The sequence below is a fragment of the Panicum hallii genome, chromosome 1 (genome assembly GCF_002211085.1).
Source record: "Panicum hallii strain FIL2 chromosome 1, PHallii_v3.1, whole genome shotgun sequence".
Taxonomy (NCBI): domain Eukaryota; kingdom Viridiplantae; phylum Streptophyta; class Magnoliopsida; order Poales; family Poaceae; genus Panicum; species Panicum hallii.
Window position 1 is genome coordinate 7,574,055 of NC_038042.1, and position 18,975 is coordinate 7,593,029.

The following is an 18,975-nucleotide window of genomic DNA, read 5'->3' on the forward strand; positions in this document are numbered from 1 at the left end:
ATGCTTTTGGAATCGAGCCAGATTGGCAGATTGGGTCACATGATCGATCGAGCCCTGCAGCTACTAGCAGCTCAGCTTGCCTCGCTCGCCCTCGTGCGTTCAGGCACGCGGCCTAGCTAAGACAAAACCTAAAAGATCTCACTGCTGCTATGTAAAGTGTGCCAGCACCATTTAGCTCATGAACTTTGTTAAAAGCTCCTTCCTTTAGCTACTAAGTTTCTGCGATTAATCTGCTTTATTTAGCCTCTGCCGTTTCTGATTGCTTCTGTCTCTCTATGTGTATATATATGTGTGACCCTTGCCTTTGGTACTGCTAACCAAACACAAGGAATTGAATTGAAGGAGTCCACTGATGCTCACATCATTTCTTTGCTACAGCGTTCAAAACCAGTCAATGTAGAAGGACGAGGTCTGTCCAACCCTCCCATATTTTATTCCCACGTCGCTAGCTTGCTTATGCTTGTTGCCCTTCCCTCTACCTTCTTCATATCATTGTTGCCCCTTCTCCCTACTACTTCTTCATTCCCCCCCTTTCCTGCTCCTACCTGCACATACTATTCCGACGATCGGATCCAACCATGGCGGGATAGAGCGAGAGACCCATCGTAGAATAGTACAAGATGGTAGCTAGAGAAGAGCAAGTGATGAGAGAGCTCAAGGATAAGGGGGTACTAGTCGAGATCCTTGACGACGATGAGGAGAGATCGATCGATAACAAGTTGCTAGACCTCAACGAGGGTTTTGATGCGGAGAGCGAGGAAGGGGAGGTAGGTGATGATGAGGAAGATGAAGGTGAAGAAGGCGACGATGGCGGTAGCACCACAGATGTCGGTGGGAGTGGGAGCTCAAGCAACAATAGCAGCACCAACAACAACTCGGGGAGCAAGAAAGGAGATAACAAGGGGGGCAGCAAGTCGGAGGGGAGCGGCGAGCAGAGGGTTCCAACGGTGCGGCAGTACAACCGGTCGAAGCTGCCACGGCTCCGGTGGACGCCTGACCTTCACATGGCCTTCGTCCATGCCGTCGAGAGGCTTGGTGGGCAAGAGAGTAAGTACTTGATCATATGGCCCAGAAAAAAGGCCACGAATTATTACAATTAATTTGAGGATGATTTTCATTACCAATCCTCTAATTTCATTATCTGTTTCGTTGTAACTTAAACTAATTTGCTTGTTGACACGCAGGAGCAACCCCTAAGCTGGTGCTTCAGATGATGAATGTTAGGGGGCTCAGCATTGCTCATGTAAAAAGCCACCTGCAGGTGAATCATTCTATCCGTGTAGAATTCGTGGATCTGCATCTGTTGCGGCATGATCACACACTAGCTAGCAGCACATTGCTAATTCAGTGCTGTGGCCTGTGAACCCTCTTCCTGATGAATCAGTAATTTCTTTTCAGATGTACAGAAGCAAGAAGCTAGACCAAGACGGTCGCCCGAGAGGAGCTATTACCTCAGGTTTTCACAGCACAGAACTCCCATGATCTGCGTGCGTATATTTCAATCCTCTAGCTAAGACCTTTTCTCATGCATCCAAGTATTTTTGATGTGATGCAGTGTATTCCCCGATGGATTTCCATTTCATGAGAGGCGATCGGCGCTTCCACGAAATGTCGTTCTTCCAAAGAGCGGCCGCGCTCTCCTCCTCCAAGCCCGAGCACGGCAGCTTCTTCGCGTCGAGGAACTGCAGCGCTCCGGAGCTCAGCCGGCTCTATGGACTTCTCCAGCATCGGCCGGCTCCGCAAACTTTCGATTTCAGAAACTCTAGGTAAATAATTTTTTTCCTTATAAAAGAGCTCGTCCTAGCTAAGAGTATCTGGCTATCTGCTAATGAAAACCCTAATTCCGGCTGTTCCTCTTCTTCTCCGGCCAGGAATCCCGACTGGGCGTCGAGCCAGAGAGAGGCCGTAATCTCCAGGAAGGACGTGACGCCGCCGTCGACTGCCCCGCATCAGACGCACCCGCTTGCAGCTCCCGCGGCGCTGAGGAGCGAGAGGCGGTGGTGGCCTTTCACTGACGTGGGCGCCGCTGCCGCCACCGGCGAGCGCAGGGTGGAGACAGGACGGGAGGTAGGCTTCGCCAATTCCATCGGGAGCAGCTCTCGGCGGCCTCACCTATGGGCCATGTCCGTGTCCGGCGATCCCCGTCTTCCGTTCAGATGGCGACCCGGGGGTAGCAGCGGCAGAGACCCCGTCGGCTACCCCAGCAACAGCGCCAAGATCACAACAAGAGCGTCGGATCCTGTCGTGATCGACGAAGCCCTAGATGCCCAGCAGCTCGAGGTACCGTACAAACATACACTCGGCCTTCGTTCACACTGCACACTAATTAGCTGATGATTAGCCCGCCCCCATACCACTCATCTCTGATGCTTCACTGTGCGTGCTGCGATCATTTCAGAGGCAGAAGCACGTAGAGCCAACAAGGGACTCTGCCACGCCGGCCTACGAGGCGTGCCGCAAGCGGTCGCCGCCGGTGGAGGCCCAAGACGGGACCGCGGACCTTCAGCTCAGCTTGTCCCCCGCCACGGTGGTGGATGCCAAGAAGAGAAAGACCACCGCACCAAGTGAGCAGGAGATCATGGACACCAGCGAGCTCTCCATCTCACTCTCACTGTCGCCGCCCGCTGCAGCTTCCATGCAGAAGCAGCAGCAAGAAAAGACAAGGCGAAGCAACGACGGCACCGGCAGCGGGGAAGCCGTTCTTGGGCAGAGTACTTTGGATCTGACCATGTCGATCAGGGCATTGGAGTGAGATCTTTCAAGTACTTTGTCCCAAGGCCTTCCAAAAGTTGCACACTGAACCATGCAATAAAACATCGTTAATTTAACCTTGCTTGTGTCCAGTACATATAGGTATATCATATGCGAATGTCATGCTTGGTTGTTGTTTCTAGGAAGACTACTGCCTCTCTACATTTGGCCCTTAGTGTACTGTGTAAGTATGCGTCATGACCACATGATCGATCCCTAGCTTTGTTCTTTTGTGGCAGCATCTTTGGGAAACAAAACCCCAGCAAGACTACAGCGGTTTTAGTCGGTATAGTACCAGTTGTTATATTATGCATTTGGATGTTTAATTTGAAAAATTTGTATGACCATGTGGACAGTATTTCTTCTAACAAGATAGATATAGATTCACCTTCATATCTATTGTGCTTACATTTTTTGAATGGCTATAAGTTGATGTTCACACAGCACCGTCATCACTGTGTTCTTGTGGATCGACATATTCTTTGTGCCTCGTTTTGTGTACATTTATTATTTTTGTTGTTATTTTTTAAAAAAAGAAATTATTTCTGTTGTGATTCTAATTTTGGGGCTTAATGTATGACGACGCAGCTGCTATTTTTATTTTTGGTTTATTTAAGCATGGTTAATCACAATAGCCAATGATTTTATATATACAAATTGTTTGGAATGGTGCTTTTCATATCACAATTATTTGTTTTTCCTTTTATTTACCAATGGTGAGTAGCACCATTGTCAATGATGAGGTGGGGATGTCTTGTTATGCGATCGACCTAATCTATTTCAATTGTCAGCTTACCTAAACTGAATTAGTTTGTGAATTGCTATAGCATGATGAGCCCAATCCGCTGGCATAAACAGATCAACACGTACATACTCACATAACAAGAGAGCTCATGTGTGCTAAACTAATTAAAGTGGATAAGAGTATTTGATGAATTTTTGTGATTCCTCTGTTTCCTATCAATTTGAACAAAACAAATAAGTAACAATTGCCAATGATGTGTGCCTGAGTATCATGCTACCAATGAAAGATAAGCAATGTTTCTTTAATTCTCTTTTACTAGAGAGTTACCCTGCTATACATAGGATATACTACAACGTGCATGGTCATTCTAGGGAGTCAAGATAGCTTGACCACACTTACCTTGGCACCCCCAATATTTTTGACAAAATACTGAGGTAAAGTATGGGCATAGCTACGATTAAAAGATGGTGTTATCACTGCTAGGAATCCTAGCACTAGTACCGGGCGGGAACCCCGGTTAGTACCGGTTCCTCGCCCGGTACTAAATGGCGCATTTAGTACCGGCTCGTAACACCAGCCGGTACTAAATGATTTCACGCCCAAAAAATAAAAAAATGTTAGAACCCTCCGGAAGGCCCGCACACGCGCAACGTCGCAAGTCACAAGTCACGCGAATTTTTCACACGTAAATGCGCATGCGTGGTCACGAGGAACCGGCCGGTGTCTTGATCTGGTACTAAAATGGCTCCGGAGGATTTCAAATTTGGACCCTATACTAAAATAAATCCGGAGCAACTTTAGTACCGGACCAAAAGTTAACCGGAACTAATCGAATAGACCAAAGCTTATTTTTCTAGCAGTGTAGGGATTAAGTTTATTGTTGTTGGCATGCTTATTTTTGATTTGAAAGGATCGATGGACCAAGAGGGGGGTGAATTGGGCCTTTTTCAATTTCTAAAACAAGATAAAGCAACCTTAACCTATGCAAAACTAGAAAGGCACCAATTCACCAACCGGATAACTAAACAATCTACACAAGCTAGATAAGATAAAAGGAGATAAAGCCTAGCAAGGTAGAGCTAACTAGTGATCCCTAAATCAAGCACATGAATGAATTGCATGAAAGATAATGCTTGAATAAGTAAAGTGGACAAGGGACAACCGGATTTTTCCCGTGGTATCGATGTGTTGGCACACACCCCTAATCCACGTTGTGACACTCACAAAGAGTATTGTCACCTCCCAAGTCACCAAGACGAGGGCGCTCACTAAGAGTCTCCGTTTACCATCCCGGTGTGGTGGAGATCAAGCCACGTACAAATCTCTTCTCCGGGCTTCCACAATCCTTGGCAAGCTCCGCGAGAATCACCTCGATCACCAAGATCGCCTAGGTGATGCCAATCACCAAGAGTAACAAGCTAAGCCTTTCACTTGAGCAAGAACCAATCACCAAGAATGGATGCACATAAGCTTCTCTCTACTCAAGTCCTTAATCTTGCTTCTTGAATGATTGAATGAACAAGTGTATGAAATGATGAAGCTCAAGGTGGCTCTTGACTATAGTATGTGTGTTTGGGTGTTGCCTGGTGTCAAGAGTGGTAAAATGACCCATTGGAGGGGTATATATAGGCAGCTCACGTGAATAGAGCCGTTGGAGAAAAAGCTGCCAGAAAAACTGCGTAGCGCCGGTTAATCCGACGTCCCTCCAATACTCATTGTCGGTTTAACCGGTGAATGTAAACTGACCCTTCTGAAAACTAGCCGTTACAGCTTGGGCAGATTAACCGTCGTTGCATCGGTTTAACCGGTGAATGTAGTCATCCATTGATCAACAGAAATACCAAGTCACTGGAAAACTGCACCGACGTCCAATTTCAAATAGCGTCGGTTTAACCGGTGAGTGTAGTTGTCCACTGATCAACTGAAAACCGAGTCTCTGGACAACTGCACCGACGTCCAATTTCAAATAACGTCGGTTTAACCGGTGTATTGACTTGTCCTGACCTGTAGACCATGTTTAACCGACGTATAGAAAACTTGAGGCGTCGTTTAATCCGGTGATAATGATTTTTCTGATTTTGCCCTTTCTGACTTGAGTCTTGAATGAAATCCAAATATTTCTTGAGATATAAGTTAAGAACCACTTATTTGAGCTTCTAGAAACCTGAGTGACCATTGTGTGCATCCATTTTCAAATGACCATGTCCATGCTCAAGTTACTAAGCCTAAACCCCTCTTAATAGTGCGATCACTACAAAACTATAAAACCTATACTAACCTAAGTGTCCTTCTCAACCTTATGACACTTGGCACTAGAAAGATCCTTAGTCTTGACATATTATTGAGTTGAATGCCGAGATCGCCTTTTTGAATAATGAAAATTAGGGGCCTCTTTTGACATATAACCAAATGAGCGATAATGATCTATAAATCTGCACAAACTCATTAGTCGCAATAATGGTTGTCATTAATCACCGAAACATACCTTGAGGGCCTAGATGCTTACAATCTCCCCCTTTTTGGTGATTGATGACAGCATAAACATAGACAACGAGAGAGCGAGAAAGATAAAGTACCAATAATCACAAGCAAACTCGAAAAGAGAAAATCAAAGAACTCAATGGCTCAAACGAAATCCATAGATATGTCTCAAAAGCTCAGCATGCTCAAATGACAAATGTACATATCCATGAACTAACACCAAATATAATACAATAAGAAACAATAAAGTCCTGATCACGAGCTCTCTCTAGTGCTACCCTCCCCCTGACTCTCACTCCCTCTCCCCCTTTGGCATCAAAGCACAAAAAGAAGCGAGCTAGGGATCCAGCTGACGAGGTACAGCAAGGAAGCGATCCGGGTCATCGTCGTCGTCGTCGTCAGACGGTGGATCCTCAGTGACTGACGGTAGCTGCTGATCTGAAGGGCCTGCTGGTACTGAGCTGACCGGAGGTGTAGCTGTCGTCGAGGCTGTCGTCGAGGCTCTGGTGCTAGCACTGCCGGGGAGAGGATCCGTGGAGGTAGTAGCCGGCTCAGCAGAAGATGTGTCAACATCTGAAGTAGTGAGCGCTGATGCTGCCGGTTGTGACGACTGCTGAAGTAAGGACACCTCTCCGCCTCCCCCTGAAGGTAGTGGCTGTGGTACGACGGGGAGGCCAACTGACTGCACAGCTGAGGGTGACTCCTGGAAGAGTGAGGTCGCAGGCAGTGGAGAGAAGAGAGGACGACTCGCAGACCCAAGTAGTGCTGACAGTGAGAACATGATCTCCGGGGTCGCGGAAGAAGCTGGAGCAGTGGAGGCCGGAGCTGGTGTAACTGCAAGTGGTGGTGCTCCGGCGCCCTGAAGGCCTGACTGTCCTGGCTGCTGTGGGGCGAGTCCGGTGTGAGAATAAAGCTGTGAAATCATCCCGAACATCACCATCATGCCCTGCTGCATCTGCTGAAACTGAGCGTCTGTCCTCTGAGATACTCGGTCAATGAGGCCGACAAAACGCTCCTCGGTAGCAGCTCGCTCTCGGGCAGCCTCTCTCTGTATCGCTGCAAGCTGGGCCTCATGGGCTCTCCTGGCCTCCTCCTGTGCACGGCGGTCCTCCCTCTGCTGTGTGACCAGCTGCTGCAGAAGTGCGGTGAGATCAGACGGCTGAGACACCTGAGACTCTGAAACTGTGGTAGCAGCAGCAGCTGACACTGGAGCTGGCTCTCCGGAACCCCCTGCCTCATGATCATGACTCGCTGGAGCAGGTGCAGGGAAGTACTCCTCGTCCTCGGAGGAGTCTGACTCTAGGTCTGACCAATGTATCTCATCATCTCCTCCGGGAAGCTGTGCCTCTGCGGCTAGCAGTGCCTCATCCTCCTGAGCCACTCGGGCCTGTACCTCGGGTGCTAACTGTGCCATAGCAGCCCGATCGGCCTGTCTGCCTCTTCTCCTGTCAGAAGGCGCTGTCGGACGGTAAACTAGGAACCAGGGAGTCTCGTCCTGGCGGTATACGGCACTAACTGGTGACTCAGCTGGCACAATCATAGAGCAGATAAAACTGATCCAGTGAGCATATGAAAACTGACGAACGACCCCCATCCCATCAGTAATGACATCCTCAATCTCAGCCAGAATAAAGTCAACAATATCGAACGGCTCGTGAGTGAGAATGTGAAGAAGCAGTAGCTGCTGCAGACCTGTGAACCCCTCTGGGTAGCCACTCCTCGGGAGTAACGTCCTCCGGAGTGCCATGTGCACTGCGTAAGCCTCTGGGGTCAGCAGACTGGGGACTCTGGCGTAGGAAGCTGGAAAGGGCTGGCGGAAGCACTGAGAAATCGCCTCGTGTGAAGGTGCAATCCCGCCAATCATGGCCCTACGAGGTGGATCGGCATCACCGTAGACCATCTCGTGCAGAGAGACGTCAACAAGGTCAACTCCAAGAATCCCTGCAAGTGTCGCTCTGGACAAACCAAACACCTGGCCTCCAAACATGAAATGTACTGCTCTGCGCTCTGGGGCAATCCATGCTGTGGCATAAAAGACTCTGACCCAGTCCTCAATATATCTGTTCCGCTCAATAGAAAGCAACCTGGGCAGACCCCTGAAGTGAGCAAAGTGCTCTCTGATATCAGCTCCCCCTGCAGCTGTCCTCAGTGAAACCCAGTCAAGTACTCTGTGAGGAAAGATCCTGTGGCCCCGCCTCTGATAGGTCTCGTAGAAACTGGCCTGAAGGAGCGTCCAGAATCTGCGATCAACCCTGCTGTCCCGTGTCACCGGGAACCACTCCTCCTCCTGTACACTCCACCTGAGCCTCTTGACCTTCGCCGCATTGGCCTTGGTCAAGTTCTGGAGCAGCACACCTGGCTCCAGACGCACGACAGTGTCCATACGGAACACTGCGCGCTCGGCCGCTAGGGCCTCGGCTCGTCGAGCTGCTGCTGCTGCTGCGGTGGACCTGCGAGGCTCCTGTGGCTGGTGGCCTCCTCGCGTCCTAGGTCCGGTGCGACGCTCGGTCGTAGGTGAAGTCTGCTCTGCGGGGGACGTCTGCCGGGTGCGGCCAGAACGTCGTAGAGCTGGTGACTGAGTGTCCTGCCCCTGAGACTGCTCGGACTGCGCTGTCTCTGTATCTGAAGCTGTCTCCGACTCTGCCGCTGAATGTGACTGTGCTGACTCTGCTGCTGCTGCTGCGGCTCTGGTGGCCCTGGCTCATCTAACTCGGCCCATCCCTCTGCCTCTGCCTCTGCCCCGGGCTGGCGTGTCCCTGATAGCAAATGGACGAGCACGGCCTGATGCCTGCTCTTCGGCGGCCTTAGCCACCATCTCGGCCCTCTCGGCCTCTTTGGCTGCGCGAGTCCGCTTGCGAGCGGGCTCCTCGACCACTATCTCCTTACCCTTCCTCTTGTCACGACCCATCTCGATCACACAAGACGCGGCGCTGCGAACTAGGGCTAGCGAAAGGGAGCGCGGCGTGAATGCGGTGCAATGCGGCGGCGCCTGTGCGGCAGAAGACGCGGTGGCGCAGTGCTCGCTGGTGCGGTGGCGCGCGAGTGGCGAATGGCGGCGGCGCGGTCGCAATGCAGGCGGCGCGCGGGCACGGCTGGGCGCGCGGAGCGACGCAAGGCGCGGGCACGGCTGGGCGCGAGCGGCTGACGGCGGCGGCGCGGGCGGCAGACGGCGCGGAAGGTGCGCGGGTGCAGAATGCGGCTGCGCGCGGGCGGCGCAAGGCGAGGGCGACGGCGGTGATGGTGTGAACCGCGAGCGGCGGTGGACGGCGACGGCGGCGGACGGCGACGGCGGTGGCGGGAGCGGGTGAGTGAAGGTGGAACGACGGCAGACACGCGAAAGCAAGCGGGTAGGCGTGCGTGGTCAAGAGAGATATATGACATGTGGACCCCGCAGTTTTTCTTGTCGCCGGTTGAACCGACGCATAGGTTTTGAGCACCGGTTGATTGCGTCGGTGTAGTTTATCAGAAGCACTGCCAAATTATTATCAGTACGCCGGTTGAACCGATGATCCAAATAGAGAACTCGTCGGTTGAACGATGCAAATAACAGTTGATTTTCAGGTCGGAAGCATGTTATGTTCACCGGTTGATCCGATGCTGCAAACTTTGTATACACCGGTTGAACGCTTGAAGTGTCTGAGCTGAATCTGAAACTTAGTAATGCCGGTTAAACCGATGGTGTAGATCCATTGAACGTCGGTTTAACCGGTAAACCCAAAAACCCTCTCTCAGCTCACTTTTCTATGCTAAGTCCAATGAACTTATAAGATTCAACTAAACTCAAGTTAATGGACTTGCATAGGCGACTTTACCCCTCAAAGTAAATAGGATAGTTTAATAACTTAAATAGTTTTTCTTTTCAAAATCAAGGAAAAGTCGCAAGAGAGACAAAGCGCCAAATTAAAATGTATGAGCTATGTCGTAGGAATATTGAAGAAGAAAAGCTTCATACTCATCACGACATGGCTCACTAGGCAATAACGCACCTAACACTTTACTCTTTTCACTTCTCATGAATTAAGATCTTGCACGTAAAACAAGTCTCATTTTCATCAAGTGATCTCCTTTGTGACCTTTACGCATGCAATGATAATGCAAACTACAATCACATGCGAAAGAAAGGTAAATATGAAGTGCACATCTATATGACAAGAAATGCATAGCGAGAATTTAAATTCTACTTGTCAAGTTTGCACCCACGGGAAGCTTCTTCATGATGAGCCTTTCTACAAGCCTAGAGGAAAACAAGCGGACCACCACCTCTAGCTAAACCCTTGCTCATCACTATCTTATCATGGTTAGACAAGTGTCCTATATGTATGCATTTTTATATGACATGGCAACTTACATGACGTTTGCCGCATCTAACACATTAAGCTCATTTCTTAGCCTAACAAAGGTACTCTCGTCTAAACGTTTTGTGAAAATATCCGCCAATTGCTCCTCGGATCTCACACCTTGAAGGAAAATGTCCCCCTTGGCTTCGTGATCACGCAAGAAGTGATGGCGAATATCAATGTGCTTTGTGCGAGAGTGTTGAACCGGATTCTTGGCAATTTTTACGGCACTTTCATTGTCACAAAGGAGTGGTATTCTTCCTAGTTTCACACCAAAGTCCAAAAGGGTTTGCTTCATATATAGAATTTGGGCACAACATGCACCGGCAGCTATATATTCCGCTTCCGCGGTGGACAAAGCCACGGAATTTTGCTTCTTACTCGACCAAGAAACTAGAGAACGCCCAAGCAAGTGGCAACCCCCGGAGGTACTCTTGCGATCGACACGGCTTCCGGCAAAATCCGAATCCGAGTATCCCAAGAGATCTAAGCTAGCGCCTTTGGGGTACCACAAGCCTATGCTAGGGGTGTGCTTGAGATACCGAAGGATCCTATTCACAGCCGAAAGATGTGATTCCTTAGGGTTAGCTTGAAAACGGGCACACAAGCACACACTAAACATTATGTCGGGCCTAGATGCGGTAAGGTAAAGCAAAGACCCTATCATAGAGCGATAGAGGGATTGGTCAACCGGTTTACCGTCCACATCCAAGTCGAGATGCCCATTGGTTGCCATGGGTGTCTTGATTGGCTTACATTCATCCATCTTGAACTTCTTCAAGATATCTTTAGTATATTTTTCTTGATAAATGAATGTCCCTTCCTTCATTTGTTTGACTTGAAAACCAAGGAAGAAGGTCAACTCGCCAATCATGGACATCTCGAATTCCCTAGACATCATGGTAGCAAACTCATGGCTTAGTAAATCATTAGTTGAGCCAAAGATAATATCGTCAACATAAATTTGACAAATGAAAAGATCCCCGTTGACATCTTTTGTGAACAAGGTGGTGTCCACCCTCCCGATCTTGAAGCCTTGCATGATTACGAAGTCACGAAGCCTCTCATACCAAGCCCTTGGAGCTTGTTTGAGCCCATAGAGTGCCTTGTGCAACCTATAAACATGGTTAGGATTCCTCGGATCTTCAAACCCGGGAGGTTGCTCAACATAAACAAGTTCGTTAATAAAGCCATTTAAGAATGCACTTTTCACGTCCATTTGATATAACTTAATATTATGATGTGAAGAGTAAGCAAGAATGATGCGGATAGCTTCAAGTCTTGCGACCGGAGCAAAAGTTTCACCAAAATCCAAACCTTCGACTTGAGAAAACCCTTTTGCCACAAGTCTTGCTTTGTTGCGTACTACCACCCCATGTTCATCTTGCTTGTTTCGAAAGACCCACTTTGTGCCGATGATGTTCTTGTCTTTCGGAGGAGCTTCGAGGATCCAAACTTCATTGCAGGTGAAATTGTTCAATTCTTCTTGCATGGCCATCACCCAATCCGAGTCCTCAAGCGCTTCCTCTATGCTAGTGGGTTCAATACAAGAAACAAACGAGTGATATTCGCAAAATGAAGCATGCTTAGAACGAGTTCTTACTCCTTTGGAAGGACTACCAATGATTTGACCAATTGGATGATCCTTGGAGATGCGACCATGCTTCACTAGCGGTATTTGCGTGGATGCTTGTTGGGGTGGATCATGGGTGACTTGTGCTTGTGGTGGAACATTTTGCTCTTCTTGTTCTTGGACTTGGGGTGTCGGTGTTGACACATTTTCTTGAGGTAGTGGATCATGTTTTTCTTGATCTTCAACCACTTGGGGTGCCGTGGAGGTGTTTGGTGTAGTTGAGGAAGGTCCTCCCCCTTGATCATTGCTTTCATGCACCTCTTCCGGCTTGATATCCCCAATGGACATATTCTTCAAAGCTTCTTCAATCTCTTCATCACCTACATTTTCATAGCCAACAACCTCCTCTTGGGAGCTATTAGATTCATCAAACTCCACATCACATGTTTCTTCAACTAACCCGGAAGTTTGATTGAATACTCTATATGCTTTGGAGTTTGATGCATAACCAAGAAAGAAACCTTCATCACACCTACTCTCAAACTTACCGAGCCTTTTCTTCTTATAGATGAAGCATTTGCAACCAAAGACTCGAAAGTATGATATATTTGGTTTCCTTCCGGTGATGAGCTCATATGGAGTTTTCTTGAGGAGTCGGTGAGGATACACTCGGTTGGATGCATGACACGCCGTGTTGATTGCTTCCGCCCAAAACTTCTCGGACGTGCCATAATCATCCAACATGGCTGTTGCAAGGGTGATGAGTGTCTTGTTCTTTCTTTCCACCACTCCATTTTGTTGAGGCGTGTAGGTGGCGGAAAACTCATGCTTGATTCCCTCTTCATCGCACCATTCTTCAATCTTCGCATTCTTGAACTCGGTGCCGTTGTCACTCCGGATCTTCACTATTTGAGAATTGTATTTCCTTTGAGCTTTTCTTGCAAATGACTTGAAGATTTCCGGAGTCTCACTCTTATCGTCTAAAAACATAACCCAAGTGTAACGTGAAAAATCATCAACAATTACTAGGCAATAGAGGTTACCACCAATGCTCTTGTATGTAGTTGGACCAAAGAGATCCATGTGTAGTAGCTCGAGCGGCTTGGAGGTAGACAACATCGTCTTGATGGGATGATGCGTCGCAACTTGCTTCCCGGCTTGACATGCTTTGCACAACTTGTTCTTGTCAAAAGTGACGTCCTTCAAGCCGGTGATCATCCCTTTCTTGTGGGCTTTCTTGAGGTTGCTCATGCCAATATGAGCAATTCTTCTATGCCAAAGCCACCCAAGAGACGACTTGGTGAAGAGGCAAGTCATTGTGCTTGTTTGCTTTGAAGAGAAATCCACCAAATAGATATTGCCATGCCTAAACCCCGTGAATACCAATGACTTGTCTTTTTCATGAGTCACTACAACACCATTCTTGTCAAAGGCACACGTTAGTCCAAGATCACATAGTTGTGCAATAGAGATGAGATTAAAACTAAGTGCTTCTACAAACAAAACATTTAAAATGAATAAATCTTTTGAAATTGCAATTCTACCCAAACCTAAGACTTTCCCCTTTGAGTTATCACCATAGGTGACATGTTTATGATCGCCGGGGTCTTCAAGTGAGGTGAACATGCTATCATTGCCGGTCATATGTTGAGAGCAACCGCTATCAAGTACCCAATGTTTTCCACCGGCTTTGTAGTTCACCTACACACATGAGAATTTATTTTTGAGTTTTCGGAACCCAAACAAGCTTTGGGCCTTGCACATGTGTGACAAGAGCTTTTGGGACCCAAAGTTGCTTGGGGAGCTTTTTCTTCGACTCCTTAGCAATTTTGCCAATGAACTTGGCCTTCACCTTGCCCTTCACTTTACTCAAGAGAAAATGATTATTTTGGAACATTGATGAGTAATTCTTGGGTAATTTAGGAAGAGGATGTGATGGTAAAGTGCACTCCCTAGTGTGGTGCCCGGTGACTTGGCAATGTTGGCAATATGAGCCAACTTCCTTGATGAAGCTTGTCTTGATTTCCGGGGAAGAAGTTGTGGCCATGTTTGGCTCCGGAAATGAACCAAGACCTCTCTTGCCATAATCACGGGCATTGTTGAAGAGAATCTCCTTGTGGATGTATTCTCCTCTTGAGAGCTTCTCCACACAACTCTTAAGACTTGCCACTTGATCCATCAATTCTTTTTCCCTAGAAGGAGCAAGCTTGGGCACAATATTAGTGGCATTTGCATCAATGAGTAGGTCATCACATGAAGTAGAAGCATTGACCTTATCAAAAGTTTCATGATCAAGTTTCTCAAGACTTGGGTCAATAGCTTCATAGGCAAATTCTAGTTCTTGATATTTGTGAGCCAACTCCCTATGCTCTTGTTTGAGCTTTTTGTGGCTCTCTTCAACTTGCTTAGCAAGTACAAGTGACTCATTGTGCTTTTTGAGCAAGTCATTGTACTTACTAAGTAAGTCGGAGTGGGCAAGCTCTAACTTGGCATGAGTGTTCTCAAGAATTTTAACTTTGCCTTTTTCCCTCTTGATGACGGATGTATACTCATTGATGAGATTAGTGAATTCATTAGGATCAAGCTCTTCATCACTATCATCTTCACTATCCACCTCACATACCTTGGTGTTACCTTTTGCCATGAGTCACATAGGAGGCGGTGGTAGAGATGGTTCTTCATTAGTGAGGGCGATGGTGACAATGTCTTCTTCATCACTTGAGTCTTCGCTTGATGAGATATCGGTCACCCACTCTTGTTTCTCCACCAAGAAACTTTTCTTGGTATGCCCTTTCTTCTTTGGGAAGAGCTTGGTCTTCTTGTCATGGGTCTTCTTCTTCCCAAATCTCTTGTTTTTGTTCTTCCTCTCCTCTTCTTCATCATCGCTTGAATCATGGCGATGCTTACTCTTGTTGTCCTTGCTTCTTTTGTCCGGCTTGGGGCAATTTGGACGGATGTGTCCTTTTTCGCCACAATTGTAGCAAATCTTGTTCTTGACATCCATTGGCCGGAACATTCCCTTTTTGGAGTCAAAGTTGAAGCCCTTCTTACTGATCTTCTCATTCAAGCGTGTGAACTTTCTCATCATGAGAGCAAGTTCTCCATCATCTTCAACATCGGATGAGCTCTCATGGTGGTCATCTTCTTCATTGCTTGAGCTTGAGTCTTGTTTGACCATCTTGAGCTTGCGGGATTTGTTTGTCTTGGTCTTTAGAGCAATTGACTTGGTTGATGTTGGCTCTTCGGTCATACCAAGAATGCTCATTTCATGAGCGCGAATTTCGCCCACAAGTTCTCCTACTTCCATTGTGGCGAGATCCTCCTTTTGAAGCATAGCATTGATAATGTTATACTTGTGCTTCGGGAGGAGCATGAGGATCTTGCGGTTGATGGATGCACTGTCAATTTTGGATATTTCAAGTGCATTAATGTCCTTGACAATGACATTCAAGCGAGAATACATATCATTGCAATTTTCATGAGCTAGCATTTTGAAGGAATCATACTTAGCTCTAAACAAGTGATATTTTTGCTCACGAACTTTGGTGGAACCTTCATGAATCTCAATGAGCTCCTTCCAAATATCACTTGCTAGGTCCATGCCATTAACTCTAGCAAAAACCTCCTCACTAATAGCTTCGAAAATTGCATTTCTAGCTCTAGCATTCCATTTTAATTGGTCGGGGGTGGGATCTCCGATGAACCCGACTTTAGTTGCCAACCATACTTCGGGGGCAATCGCATCAAGGTATGCGGCCATGCGAACTTTCCAATAGGCAAAGTTCTTGCCCTCGAAGTGCGGCGGCGGACCACCCATCTTGGCCATAGCTCTAGGCGGTGAAGCCTAATGATCCAAATGAGCAACGAGGCTCTGATACCAATTGAAAGGATCGATGGACCAAGAGGGGGGTGAATTGGGCCTTTTTCAATTTCTAAAACAAGATAAAGCAACCTTAACCTATGCAAAACTAGAAAGGCACCAATTCACCAACCGGATAACTAAACAACCTACACAAGCTAGATAAGATAAAAGGAGATAAAGCCTAGCAAGGTAGAGCTAACTAGTGATCCCTAAATCAAGCACATGAATGAATTGCATGAAAGATAATGCTTGAATAAGTAAAGTGGACAAGGGACAACCGGATTTTTCCCGTGGTATCGATATGTTGGCACACACCCCTAATCCACGTTGTGACACTCACAAAGAGTATTGTCACCTCCCAAGTCACCAAGACGAGGGCGCTCACTAAGAGTCTCCGTTTACCATCCCGGTGTGGTGGAGATCAAGCCACATACAAATCTCTTCTCTGGGCTTCCACAATCCTTGGCAAGCTCCGCGAGAATCACCTCGATCACCAAGATCGCCTAGATGATGCCAATCACCAAGAGTAACAAGCTAAGCCTTTCACTTGAGCAAGAACCAATCACCAAGAATGGATGCACATAAGGTTCTCTCTACTCAAGTCCTTAATCTTGCTTCTTGAATGATTGAATGAACAAGTGTATGAAATGATGAAGCTCAAGGTGGCTCTTGACTATAGTATGTGTGTTTGGGTGTTGCCTGGTGTCAAGAGTGGTAAAATGACCCATTGGAGGGGTATATATAGGCAGCTCACGTGAATAGAGCCATTGGAGAAAAAGCTGCCAGAAAAACTGCGTAGCGCCGGTTAATCCGACGTCCCTCCAATACTCATCGTCGGTTTAACCGGTGAATGTAAACTGCCCCTTCTGAAAACTAGCCGTTACAACTTGGGCAGATTAACCGTCGTTGCATCGGTTTAACCGGTGAGTGTAGTCATCCATTGATCAACAGAAATACCAAGTCACTGGACAACTGCACCGACGTCCAATTTCAAATAGCGTCGGTTTAACCGGTGAGTGTAGTTGTCCACTGATCAACTGAAAACCGAGTCTCTGGACAACTGCACCGACGTCCAATTTCAAATAACGTCGGTTTAACCGGTGTATTGACTTGTCCTGACCTGTAGACCATGTTTAACCGACGTATAGAAAACTTGAGGCGTCGGTTAATCCGGTGATAATGATTTTTCTGATTTTGCCCTTTCTGACTTGAGTCTTGAATGAAATCCAAATATTTCTTGAGATATAAGTTAAGAACCACTTATTTGAGCTTCTAAAAACCTGAGTGACCATTGTGTGCATCCATTTTCAAATGACCATGTCCATGCTCAAGTTACTAAGCCTAAACCCCTCTTAATAGTGCGATCACTACAAAACTATAAAACCTATACTAACCTAAGTGTCCTTCTCAACCTTATGACACTTAGCACTAGAAAGATCCTTAGTCTTGACATATTATTGAGTTGAATGCCGAGATCGCCTTTTTGAATAATGAAAATTAGGGGCCTCTTTTGACATATAACAAAATGAGCGATAATGATCTATAAATCTGCACAAACTCATTAGTCGCAATAATGGTTGTCATTAATCACCGAAACATACCTTGAGGGCCTAAATGCTTACATGATTGCATGTGTGTTTTACGCAACTCGTTCATAATAATTACAAGTATTTGTCGTGGTCTCTCTCTTTTGCTGTCAAAATTCATTTAGAACAAGATACAATTGCCAATAACGTTGACTAAGATTCTAAGTTTTACTCTCTTACTTGATTCTTGTGCTCTTGGCTAACAATTGGACATGATGACAATAATTAGTGGCGGACATAACCATAACTCGGGTGGTTTTTTGCTACTAGTTATGGTCACATCTAGCTTAGACATGGTCACAAAAAATCAAGCAGGTGTTGGAAAATGGTGATTTTTACCACGTATATTGAGAGCTAACAATCACCTTGGTAAACGGATAGTCAAGTGTTTTCAGCCATTCACTTTGGCCTAGGTGTGCTTACGATGTGGTCTAGTTCATGAGATACTATTATATATGGACGGTTCTTTTGTGGTCTCAGATGTTACCTACTAGCTAACACCTACCACAGACGGATCTTACATCGAACACATACGAGATACTATTGTGGGCGATTCTTCTGCTCTCTACAATCTGACATATTATCACAAACCCCACTCTCAGACACTAATCCGTCTAGGATCACTACTAAAAAAATGATTCGTAGGGACACCTATTTTTTTTAAGAGCGGCCCAAAAGATAACCCGCTCCTGCAAATGGAGCGTGGTTACTGTAGCATTTTACCCATCCCTAGAAATACATTTTTAGGAGCGGGTGACACCATCACCCGCCCCTCCTGCCCCTAGAAAGATATTTTTAAGGCGCCTTGGAAATGGTGGCCATTTTCAGGGGCGGTGATGGCGTCACCCACCTCTGAAAATATATTTCTAGGAACGGGTGATACCATGATCCGCCCTTACAAATAGTCCCATGTAAAAAAAAATTATAACATTTTCATATGATTTCGGATGAAATCAAACTTTATATCAAAATTGTAGAGATTGATGAGACCTACAATTTTGTTGTTGATAACTTTTCATTTAAGGTCATTTAGTAGTTAAAAAATTATTATAAGTTATCTAATAACTATGACTATACAATATCTCATACAACTTAAGTCATACTTTGAGGTTTCCATAATCTTAACTTTTTTTTATCTACAGTTTAAAATAACTATAGTGTAGAAATTTCATTTTTTTAATTATTTTGCTATATGTAAAGATTTAAATAAATTTTTGGAATAAAGTAGAAAAAATATTTTTAGGGACGGGTGATGGCATAACCCGCCCCTAGAAACGATTTCTAGGGGCGGTTGATGGCTCACCCGCCCCTACAAATCAATTTTAGAGTTATTATAAAAGAATAAAATCCCCTATAGAGTGACTGTGTAGTATGGTGGAGAGGAAGGTACGTGCGAGGCTTGAGGTATGCGGTTCGAATCCGGGGTGATGCAAGTGTGCATATTTTATTAAAAAAATTGTACCTTGATAGTAAGGGGTTTGTGGTGGTGGCTGGTTGGCTGTAATATTTTTCTTTTTTTTTCATTTTGCTATTTTTATTTTTTTATTTTCTGGAAATTGATTTTTAGGGTCGGATCACGCCGTGACCTGCCCCTAGAAAATGATTTTAGGGGCGGACGCATTATACATTTCTAAAAATAG

At 46.3% G+C, this 18,975-nt stretch overlaps 1 protein-coding gene across 2 annotated transcripts; it reads left to right on the forward strand.

Annotated features, from left to right (window-relative positions):
• Positions 1-306: 306 nt before the first annotated feature.
• Positions 307-3,098, forward strand: LOC112899951. 2 transcript variants are annotated; one of them, XM_025968624.1, is made up of 6 exons: positions 307-1,047; positions 1,185-1,261; positions 1,399-1,456; positions 1,556-1,766; positions 1,872-2,280; positions 2,399-3,098. In XM_025968624.1, exons 1-6 carry the CDS (start codon positions 621-623, stop codon positions 2,750-2,752), a joined length of 1,536 nt encoding a protein of 511 aa, XP_025824409.1. In that variant the 5' UTR covers positions 307-620; the 3' UTR covers positions 2,753-3,098. The 2 variants fall into 2 exon arrangements, with proteins under 2 accessions (XP_025824409.1, XP_025824416.1); XM_025968631.1 differs by having other exon boundaries at positions 2,405-3,098.
• Positions 3,099-18,975: the final 15,877 nt, after the last annotated feature.